At 31.3% G+C, this 12,245-nt stretch overlaps 1 protein-coding gene and 1 pseudogene across 1 annotated transcript; one reads left to right on the top strand and one right to left on the bottom strand.

Annotated features, from left to right (window-relative positions):
• Window positions 1-4,824: 4,824 nt before the first annotated feature.
• On the top strand, window positions 4,825-5,787 carry LOC101415894 (olfactory receptor 10AG1-like). The gene has a single exon (XM_004466644.3). The coding sequence runs from the start codon at window positions 4,825-4,827 to the stop codon at window positions 5,785-5,787; it is 963 nt and encodes a 320-aa protein (XP_004466701.3).
• A 5,301-nt stretch (window positions 5,788-11,088) lies between these two features.
• LOC101416323 (olfactory receptor 10AG1-like) lies at window positions 11,089-12,038 on the bottom strand (annotated as a pseudogene).
• Between the last annotated feature and the right edge of the window lie 207 nt (window positions 12,039-12,245).

Below are 12,245 nucleotides of genomic sequence, written 5' to 3'. Positions count from 1 at the left end.
CAAGTAATGTAATTGAATTAGTAATTAAGATTATCCCCACATAAAAACGATGCCAAAGTCTAGGACACTTCAATGGTGAATTCTACGAAACCTTTGAAAAGAAATAGTAGCAATCCTCACTCTTCCTAAAAAGTAGTGGAAGACTAGTAAAAACATCACAAGTCATTCTTTGAGACCAGTGTTATTCTCAAAAAAATTCTAGACAAGACATGACAAGGAGAGAAACAATAGTTCATTATCCCTGATTAATATAAACAAAATATTATCATCAAAACCCAATAAAATATGAAAAAGATTTATACATAATGGCAAATTGTACTTTATCCCAGGTCTACAAGTTTCATTTCAGATATGAAAATCAATGTAATGATTATGTTTTGATTGATTCAAAGGGATTACCTATATTATTCTCTCCATTTTTTCATATATTTGAAATTTTACATGATTTAAAAGGGAAAGTGCCACACTTTTGCTGTCATTACAAATCAATTATTTAATTCTCTAGTTAGCCATTTGTTATTCTTCATTTATAATTCACAATTTTCTGATGTACTCATTCTAATATTTTCTTCATATGTCCTAAAATTGAATAAATTCTACCAGTATTGAAGAGCTATCTTTAATTTCTCTAAATAAGCCTTTTATAAGTAAGTCAAAAGACAGGCAGCTTTGAAAGGTCAAGAGATTGCCTGTAACTCTTTTGAGTATATACTCAATTTGTCATCTATCATGGACTGACTTTGAAAATTCATAATCTAATAAAAAACATTTTTAAAATACTAAAAAATGACTAAGTAGTAAGACACACTTAATTATTGCAGACAGCTAAAAAAGAAAAGAACAAAAAAACAAAAGATACCATGCACCTGAAAGAATGTTAGAGTAAGACACCATTGTAAAGGACAGTTTTGGTTCCTCATATTTTTGGTTGTTTTCCAAAATATTTCAAAGACAAGTATAATGGGTTGGGCAAATTAAAAAATGACATGGGAGATGATAAATTCCCACAGGAAAGGAATAAATATTTTTCTATTTAAAGATCACTGTATGCTTTGAAAGAAAAATTATTTTAGAAGGGGATTTGTCATTTTGCATCTCTTAAATTTCAAATGGCTTCAAACTTAATTTCAATAGAGCATCACTTCTTTTCATAAAGGTGAGTATTATCATTTTTCAACTAAGATCTTAATTACAGTTTGCATGGGTCTTCTGTGTTTATTGTATCTTAAGTAAATAAATATCAAAAAATCCAAATATTTGCAGAATTTTTAGAAAATACACTAATTATTTGATGTTTCAACTATATTTCAAGCAGCTATTCCTATTTCCTGTTAGGAAATGTAGTGAAATAAATGGCTTAATACTATTTTGAAATGTATTACTACTTATAATAAAATGATTTAAAATATTAGGACAGTTTTGAAATTTTTTCTAATATGAAAATTGCTGAAAAGGGCGTTAGATGGATGTTTTTCTTTGTACCCTTTCATCAATGAAGGAAATCATCATTTTTTAAAAAACCACATTTTCTGAAAAGTAACCTGAAAATCCTGGGAAATTTATTATTAAAGTATTAATTTTTTACATTGTACTTTATTAGTTAAAAATTAGAGCAAATTTACTAACCTGATTAGCAATGTCTTCCACCAAGTGGATTTAGAGCTATAAGTTAATTAGCTAAATAAAATAAAGTACTTTTACTATGTTCCTGAGGAAAATAAAGGTAATAAAAAAGCTTCACTTAAAGGAACAAAAATATCAGGACTTCATTCACCCTTCTCTTTGAAAGATTTCTAAGAAAGAGACCTGAGATTAGTGTTCCTTTCAGTGTAGTGAAGCTGTAATTATTTGCTCTCCTCTATGTATTAAGAAGGGGCAAATATATGCAATCAAATTATACCCAGAATAAAAATCTCATTTGAATATTAGGTACAGATTTAGTGAATTTAAAGCACTGGAAACCATTCATCATTTACTTAACACTGTGGTGGGTATTTTGTTTTTATGAAAATATGTAGAAAAATTCTTAGGTTTTGGCTCTTTCCTTTTTCCATCTCTTCTCCCTTCTATTTCCTTCCTTTCCTCCTTCCTTCCTTCCTTCCTTCCTTCCTTCCTTCCTTCCTTCCTTCCTTCCTTCCTTCCTTCCTTCCTTCCTTCCTTCCTTCCTTCCCTCCCTCCCTCCTTCCCTCCCTCCTTCCTTCCCTCCTTCTCTCCTCCTCTCCTTCCTTTCTTTCTTTCAGTGTTGCTTGAATTTCTTTCCATGAACTTTTTCCTTTGCTTCAAGCTTGGTGGTCTAAGTGTGGTTTGAGTTTAAAAAGTATGAGCAGGTTTATAGCAGATGCAGTGTACAATAGCACCATTTCTGTAAAGCAGAGTATCATGATTTCCTTGGAGACCACTTCGTAATTAAATATGAAATGATTCTATACAAAGTCAATCAGTATGAAATACGTAGCATATTTAGAATAAAGTTTGTAATCCAAGTGTATTCTCATTGTATTTAACCCAGTTTCTTTCAAATTTTCTGAGTGATTAAAATTGAGGAATAATTTATGAACACAGCACAATGTCTGATCAATAAATAATGTATTCTAATTTAATAAATATTATAATAATGTTCATGTGTAGCTAATTGTAAGAAACCAAATAATATCCAAAGCGAAAGAGTAAATATTCTAAATTATAACATTTGCAAAAGATTTTATTTTACAGTAATATTAAGAATGGAAATTAGAAATTGTATGGGAAATAATTAATGATTCTAGTTCTACTTGTCTAAAAGGTTTATCATGCTGTCTCATTAATATTCACACTGTGTATGGGAATTTTTTTTTTGAGGTACTGGGGGTTGAAATTGGGACTTTGTAAATGCAAAACAGGCAATCAGCTGCTGTAGTTCCATGGGACATTTTTAAATATGATTATTATTACTTCTTATTCAGAATTTGCTGAAATTACCTAGCAAATTGTTCCCTGTCAATTTTAGATTATTAGTTTCTAATGGGTGTCCAATTATTTTAAATTTCTTGCTTTATTCTTTTTTTCCCCAAAAAATCTCACCTCTAAGAGCACTGGAGAATAAGAAAAAGGAACCTCTATGTCATTGAGATGTAGAGGCAAATACATAACCCAATATTAAGGATACCATATCATCACACTAAGCATTGAAAGAGCATCTAGTACATGCTAGTAGGTAATAGGAATTGTTAGGTCTTCATTAATGAAACATTTATTGATTGCGTTGTATTCACTAGATAGTCAAGTAAGAAACAGTACAAACATCTGATTCTCTGATCTCTTGGTGGTATTTGTTGTAGCAAAGTAATTTGGATTTTGATTCAGATAGGCCTGAATCATTTATTTGTTGTGTGATCTATGTTGATAAATAGAACATATTTGAGACAATTTCATTACTGTGAAAGAATTGCCTCACAACACCGCTGTGAGGATTAAATAAGAAAATTTCTGCGAATACTTCTAACAGAGTGTTGAAGTTATTGCAGGTGATCATAAAGTTCCAAGTTTTACTGCAGTCGTTAATAGTTTGCAAACTCTTGCCTAGATTTCAAATTATCTCTTTCTGTGTTCAAGATGCTACAATCAACTTTAGAGCTTAAATACCCTATTCAGACATTGGATATAGGGATGCTCTTTTTCAGTATCTTAATTATAATAAAAAGGAGACTACCAGTTTGAATAAATTTCAGTTATTCAAGCACTAATGGAGATGCTTTGTAGGTTATTGGTATCAAAATCACAGAAAGAGTTGTAAGATACACTTCAGGAGCTAATTATTAAGAAATTGAGAAAGGGAGGGAAAGAGTGAGAAAGAGAACAAGTAAAATTTGGAAATAAACTGTTCCTATATTAACAGCACACAGTAAATAATATCAAAAGTGTTTTGGGAAGACAAGAGAGCTCAGGAAAGACTTGGATCATCTAGAAGAGCCTGAATTAGAAACTGGGACTTATGTACAACTCACAGAGCACTTTCATAAAAGAGGAAAGACATGCCAAGCAAAACATATAAGAGCAGATTTGAAAAGACAGCCTGGATTTGATTCTAGATTCTGCTTGGACCACAAACCTTTCTAATTTTCTCCTTTCACTCTAATCATGATTAAACAATTGGCAACTGATATCAAGAATTAATATCTAAATGCAATGCCACTATTTAAAAAAAGTTGATGTCTTTTCTCTCCTCAGGTGTTCAATTTTTTATGATTTTGTCCATCTAAAATAAAATCACTACAAGAAATACTAGAATGCAAAAATTCACTGAGATCTCACAGTGTGATCAATGTTCTAATTTATTCATTGAACATTTTAATAAAGTAGCTTTTAAAAATCACTCAGGAAACAAATCAAAATAACAATACATACAATTACTGACATAGAAATAGCATAAAAGTGGAGAACTGAGGGGAAAGAATTTCCAACCAAAATTGTCAATGTATTTGCAATAATTTCTATTTTATTTATTTTATTTTTAATTTTTATTAACCTAATAATAATCCAATTTTGATAATTTGATTATCAAAGCTGAATAACAATATACACCATTACACAGCTCAATACAAATAGGAAGAACATATAGTCATCCATCAGTGCACGTAATTCCAGATAGGAATATATTTTTAGGGGTGATGTTAGGTGAAAGAATGACATTTTTAAGCCACTGTTTAAAATAAAATTTAGATGATTTTATAGAACCCATCCTTAGGGACTGTGAATTTTGGAAGTGTGTTGTATTTATTTTATAGCTTAGAAAACTTCAACCCAAGCACATAAAGTGATTTTTGTATCTCAAATTTGTTTTCACAGATGTTACACAGAGACCAAAGAGCAGAAGGCAATTTCTCTTCAGTGGTGGGATTTGTTCTCCTGGGATTTTCTGACCTTCCAAACCTCCAGGGGTTCCTATTTGGGATTTTCTTTCTCATCTACACATTTATCATGATAGGAAATGGTCTTATAATAATAATTACAAGGATAGAGTCTGCTCTTCAGACACCCATGTATTTTTTCCTTGCAAATTTTTCCGCATTGGAAATCTGTTATGTGTCAGTCACTGTTCCCAAGATCCTGGCAAACCTTTGGACTCAGAAGAGAAGCATTTCTTTCGTGGGCTGTGCCACACAAATGTGCTTCTTCCTTATACTGGGTGTCACTGAATGTTTACTCCTGGCTGTGATGGCCTATGACCGCTATGTGGCTATTTGTAATCCTCTGCAGTATCCTCTAGTCATGAACCAAAAGACATGTATCCAGCTGGCAGTTGGCTCCTGGATCAGTGGAATTCCAGTTCAAATATGGCAAACATACCAGGTCTTCTCACTGCCTTTCTGTGGTTCTAACCAAATCAACCATTTCTTCTGTGACATCCCTGTATTGATCAAGTTGGCTTGTGGTGACACTTCACTTAATGAAATATGTGTCTATATAGTTACCATATTATTTGCCATGATTTCTTTCCTGTTGATACTTGGCTCATATATCAAAATCATCTCCACCATCTTAAAGTTGCCATCAACCACAAGTCAGTTCAAAGCTTTCTCCACCTGTTCTTCACACCTCACGGTTGTGGTTTTATTTTTTGGTCCTGGTGCCATCACATATTTGAGGCCCAAATCAAATCATTCTTCAGGAAATGACAAAATGTTCTCTCTTTTCTACATCTTTGTGACTCCTCTGTTTAATCCCATCATATACAGCCTTAGGAATAAGGAAGTGATTGCAACACTAAAAAAATTGTTACTCAGGAAAACAGAAAGAGGATCATACTAGTCAATTTCAGATTTACCTCCCTGTTATCACAGAAATAAATTTCCATTTTCTGATAGTATGCTAATTAAAAATTGTCATTTATTTTATGTTTTCAATCCAAAGTAATTTGTGACTGCATCTTTAACAAGCAAATCAATTGGATTTCAAAAGCTCACTTCCATAGGAAAATTCTTCCTTTTTTACTTCAAATTATAAATTTATCCATTTTTCAAAAGTTTTTACTCTTAGAAAACTCCTAGAATTTTAATTAACAATTATTCAATTAAATAGTGCTTACCTTTCTGATTGGCCTGTATTCACATTTGTATCTAAGCAACTATAACTTATTTATGGTGCTTATACACTAATTTATTTAGGAGGTATACAGAGGACTAAATAATAAATTGTAAGTTATATTATAAAACTTAATGTTAAAATAGAATAAAGGGTTTAAATTCATCTTACTTTCCTCAGTATGAATTGAAAAAACACCTTCATGCTTTCCAGAGGGAGTTGAAAAATCTGGTTTTCCTTCCCACTTCTTTCCTGAATGTATGATAATTGAATATCAAATATCTGACACAAATTCATAATCATATTTCAATATATTTCATCACTCTCTTTCACATGTATCAGTGATGCACTTCCAACTCCTCAGAATTCTTAATTGCTCAAAGCTACAGTGCAAAAGGCATTAAAACTCTTCTCACAGCTAATTTAAGAACAAACCAAGGCTTAGAAGGGTTGAATAAAAAATTAATACAGAGATTGACACTAAATTAACTATTATCACAAGTAAAAATCTATACAATTTGAAGATGCCTTACACAACCTACCTACAAATTATATTTAAATTAGTGTTTATAGTTGTATCTAATTTTGCCTCTCTTTTCCTTGTTTTATTCATTTTTAATTCAGTATAGAGTAGAGGTAAAATCATGAAGTTGTTAATTATCCATATCATAACAGGCTAAAATAAAGACTGTAGGAAATTATCAATATTGCACTTCACATCCCCTTTTCTGGTTTGAATGTGTGAATTGAGGATACTGAAAATCTCCATTTTAAGTATATTTGTTATTATTTTCAGAATATATCATTTATATAAAAATTACTGTATGTAACTTCAAAAATTTGATTCTTCATGTAGATATTTGCTCCTTTAATTTCTCTGTATAAGATAGTGTAATCAATTTTATCTACAGCATTTGGTTTGAGTTTAATTTTTCATTTACAAGATCTCACTTACTTTTTTTTTTTTTTGAGGTACCTGGACCAAGTATTGAACCTGGGACCTTGTATGTGGAAAGTCAGTGTTCAACTACCAAACTACCTTGGCAACCACAGAGATTTTTCCTTTTTTATTTTTCATTTGATTATTAATTTTTTTGCTTTTGGGAGTCACTTGGAACTGAACCCAGGACCTCCCATGTGGGAAGAAGGGGATCAACCTCTTGAACCATATCCACTCCTCAGGGTTTCTTTTTAAGATCTCATCAGATAAAGTGATATCCTATATCATCTTTATTTTTATGCATGTATGACTGCAAATACCTTAATCTACCTCATGTAGTTTGCATGTAACAATAATTAAATATATATTCCATGGTGACCATAATGGTGATATTAAATAATATTGCAATAATGTTGGAGTGCTACTCTTTACTCTAAATCTTAGACAAGCAACTGGCACAGTGTAATCAATACAGTTAGCCCAGAAATCCAGTGAATCAATTTTTTAGTTTCAATTTACTCTAAAAACTGTGCATTCTTGAGACACTCTAACTATTTTTGCCTCAATTTCACAGTCTATAAAATGATAAAAATGCTTAATAACACTGACAACCTAACAGTAATATTTTGAATATTTATTGATGATTGTGGATCAATAGAGTCTTGAAAAATTCAAGAACATTGGAGAAGGGTGCATTTGACAAAATCCAGTTTGCCAGAGAATTAAGGTTATCCATTAAACCTTGAAATCATTTGAAGATACACAGTATTAATGCAAATTCTTCTATAATGATTTCCAAATGTTCATCCATTCCTGAACTTATGTGTGCTGTTTTGGCTTCTCAGGATAGTTAAGAATCAATATTATTTACTGTCTGGACTCCCAGGTCCCCTTGGTGTGTATAGACATAGGGGTGCACTTTACCTTTAAACTAATTCTCCATTGGCCACTTCATTTTCTTCTATTTCTCATCTGTTCTTAAATCACATCAATAAATTTTCAAAGCTTTTTGAAATATTTTCCAGCCACTTATTTTTTTAAATACATTTCTCATATTTGTCTGCTGTCATTCCTTATTACAACAGAGGAAATCAGATCATTTTTATAATTAATCATCTTATTTTACTCACAATTCTAAATGTGATCATACTGCTTTTATAAGAGTAAATGTCAAATATTTCCTCACATCTCTTTTCCTTTTACTTGATATAAGATATAAAACAGTTTTCATAAGTTTGCATATACTCCCAATATGAAAATTAAATATATGGGCAATCTACAGATTGACTCACCATGTGCTGTATATTTCTGCTGTCAAAGAATACTGACTCTCAAAGGTATATCATATATATCTCTACATATGTATGACAATCTTGGTCCATATAAATGTAATTATTTGAAAGAAACAAGTTAGGAATGAAAGTCCACAAATATATTGGCAACATAGACATTATCTATCTTAATCAACTATCATCATCTAGCTATCAACCTATCATCTGCTTACATAAAAAGAGCGAGCAAACATACATTAAATATATATTCCTTTGGCATGTGATTTCATCAGACCTCCCTTTTTGAGCTTTAGTCATCACATTTCCACAGACTTAATTCTTATTTATATCATTTCTGTAGTTTCTGATCTCTTATTTTAACTTTAGTCCATGTGATCGCTTTCCCTTTTTATCCAATTCTATTATTCTATTTCCTTATATGTGTTCTCTGTTAATTATTGAACACCTTAAAAAATAAGCTTTATTTTCAATGTTTTTATGTGACAGATAAAGCAGCATTTTATAAATAAAAGAGGCTTATATAGTACATTACTATTCCAAGTTAATATATTATATAATAATAGATATATACATTTACAAAAGGAAGGAATAGAGAAAAATTGTCTTTGTATACCCTATGTGTTCTTAAAAAAAAAAATAGGTTCAAATCCAGATTCAAACTGAAGATACTTGTGGTAATTTCTTTCTCCAATCAAATATGTAATCTTGTAAAGACTCCACACAGACTGTAGAACTCTCCCCATGTGTCTTATCAATTGACTTGTGTCCAGGAAGGCAAATAAATGACTGTGTTTCTGAAGAAATGAGTTTCTTAGCACTGTAGGTGAATTAGGTTGTGAATATTGCATTCAAAATAACTAGGAACAAAAGATTACCTTGATAAGACATAATTTCCGAAGTACTTACATTAGCTGAATGCATTCATCATATTTTATGAGTGGTGGTGCCAATAAATTTTTTGTTACATTGTCATCACTGAAAGTGATAGTTGCTTTAGATTTTTGCTTATGTTACCTAATTTGGTGATCAAATAGTTTTTAAATTTATGCCCATTGATTTTTTTAAAGGGTGAGAGACTTCATTATTTATCAAAATAATAGTATTTTGAGAACATAACCCTCATTTGCCCTTCTCTGCAAAAACAAAAACAAAAACAAAAACACCTAAAGTAGCTCACATCAGTTACAGTGATTAATGTTATTAAAATACTATTTCACCTCTTGTTAGTTATCTCTTCAAACAACAAATTTTCCTTCCATATTTGACAACTGGAATACAGAGAATGATAGGATTTCTCAGTTTCTCTCTCACACCATTCAACTTTTAATAGCTTCAGAAATCACACAATTTGTGTCTGAAAATTTTCTGGGCATTGTTTTTGTTATTATGCGCACAATTTTAAAAATATTCCCTGTCTCTAATAATTTCTACTTTTTTAATTTTTAATTTTTAATTTTGTATGGGTGTATTGTCCAAGATTCTTAATTATTTATTCATTGTTTGTTTTGCAGTTGGGCAGGGTACATAATTTCTTCTTGAGTTTCTCATCAGGATGGATAATATATATTCTGGCAGTACTGTTCTGAGTAGAAAGTAGTAATATACTTCCCTATGCACTTGGAGTTAGGTATGTCCATGTAAATGTGAACAGCACTGACTTGCTTCATTTCTAGGGAACAGCCTTAAAAGCCGATACATGTTCCACCACATTATTTTCTATCTGTATTTCCTCGTAACAGGATATCTTCATATATGAAGGATTCATTAGGTCAGCATGGGTTACTGCAAAACATGAGATCAATTATATTTCTTGGAAATGAGAAATAAAACATACAACTAACTACGATTCTTTTCCTTATCTATAATGAACACAGATTTATTGCTTTTTAAATTATATGGAGAACACAGGTTCACTGTAGTAAACACTAAAAATTCAAAATAGAAAAACTAAAAAATTATTGAAAAATTTACTTTGAATATCCACAAGTAAAACTTGATGATTATTTTCACACTCATCAATGTTAATGTGAATATCTGTGTAACCCATGTATAAGATATGTGCATGATATCTATTTATATCAGACAGCAAACTGTTTTAAGTTTATTCATTTTCTCCCAATTTTCCTATCCCTTTTATCATCTCCAAAAATACACATATAAAAAAGTGTGAATTTCCCCATGCTCTTGTTAATTATATATTTTAAATAATATTAGTTTGATCAAATCATAGTATTGCATTATGTAGAAATCTTTAATATGATATATATATAAAATACCTAATATTGACTTGTGTTTCATCATCTTTATTAACCTACATCCTCACTGAAAGGACCTTAGGTCCTTTTTTCCTACAAGGAATTCTGGAAAGTCATTGCTGGGAAAATCTGGATGTCTATTTTTATTTCGTGCAATTGTTAACCTGGTTTATAAAATGTCTATTACAACTATGAGACAACCGACAATATCATCTGCAATAAGGGATATATTAGAGTCTACATTCTAGTAGATTATATTACATAGACAATTATCAAAAGGTTTTCTTTAGAGCGGATGCTGCACAATAAAATTATAGAATTATTAATGGAATGATTTGCAATTTGCTGATACATATGTAATTTGGAAAACAATTTAGAATGGTCTCTCAAAATTAAATTCCATACACTGGAAATAATTGCCACTGTATTTTCAGAAAATAAGTATTTTTAAAAGTAAACATCTGTTGAAATTTCATTACAAAATATGAGAAAATATCTCTTGTAAATATAATTCATTCTTTAATAAACTAAGTTATTTACATCAAAATTTTCTCAGTGCCATTATGGCACCCTTGTTCCTTAAACTGTGCCATGGGATTAAACATGAGCATCACAATGATATAGCAAAGAGAGAACATTTTGTCATTTCCTGATGAGTGACTTGTTTTGGATCTTAAATATGTAACCATTCTGATCCATAGAATAAGATTACAGCCATAAGATGAGATGAACAGGTAGAGAAGACTTTGGATCAATTTTAGGATGAAGGTAATTTGAAAATTGTGCATATGATTTTGGTGTAGGAGAAAAGTATTAATAGGAATGGAACTGTGACAAAACAGAAACTATGTAGATAAACATTACATTCACAAAGATGTCTCCATAGGCTTGTTTGAGTATTGTGGGGATATCACAGAAAAAAATGGTTATTTGATTAGACCCAAAAAAAAACACAGAAAAAATCTGGCAGGTCTGTCCTGTCTGGACTGAAATTCCACTGATCCATGAGCCAGTGGCCAGTTGGATACACACCTTTTGGTTCACGACTGCAGGATAGCTCAGTGGGTTGCAAGTGGCCACATAGTGGTCACAGGCAATCACTGCCAGAAGGGCGGCACTTTGTGGCTCCCAACCTAAGGACAAAGTACATTTGTACAGCACAGGCAGCTAAAGGAATTCTTCTTCTCTGGGTCCCAAGACTCAAGAGCATTCTGGGGATAGTAACTGATACATAGCAAACTTCCAAGAAAGTAAATTTGCAAAGGAAAAAAATACATGGGGGTCTGGAGAGTAGTATCGAGTTTTGTTATCAGAAAATGGTTCCATTGCCCATCAGTGCAATAATATAGATGACGAAGAATAATCAAAATAGAAACCACTGGAAATGGAAATATCAGCAAACTCCAAAAGAACAAATTCCATCAATTCAGTTAGATTTTCTTCTGATAATTTTTCTTGGTGTTTCAATTGCAAAAAAGATAAATTTAGCATGAGTATTTCTCTTTACCGTCCTGGATTTCATTACCTCTTCTTTAAATTGTATCTGGGCTCAAGCGCAGATGCTGCAGGCATTTGAAACTACTGTAGATAGACCTATAGCGTTGCCATCTGATCTCATTTTTATAGAATTACACTTCTTGGCAATCCTGTTGTATTTTTCAATGCATTTTCATAATCATTCTCCAATAGCACTATGTC

Source organism: Dasypus novemcinctus, chromosome 10 (assembly GCF_030445035.2).
Source record: "Dasypus novemcinctus isolate mDasNov1 chromosome 10, mDasNov1.1.hap2, whole genome shotgun sequence".
In the NCBI taxonomy this organism is placed as follows: Eukaryota; Metazoa; Chordata; class Mammalia; order Cingulata; family Dasypodidae; genus Dasypus; species Dasypus novemcinctus.
The sequence above is the reverse complement of the archived record's forward strand: the minus strand, read 5'-3'. Positions and strand labels throughout refer to the sequence as shown.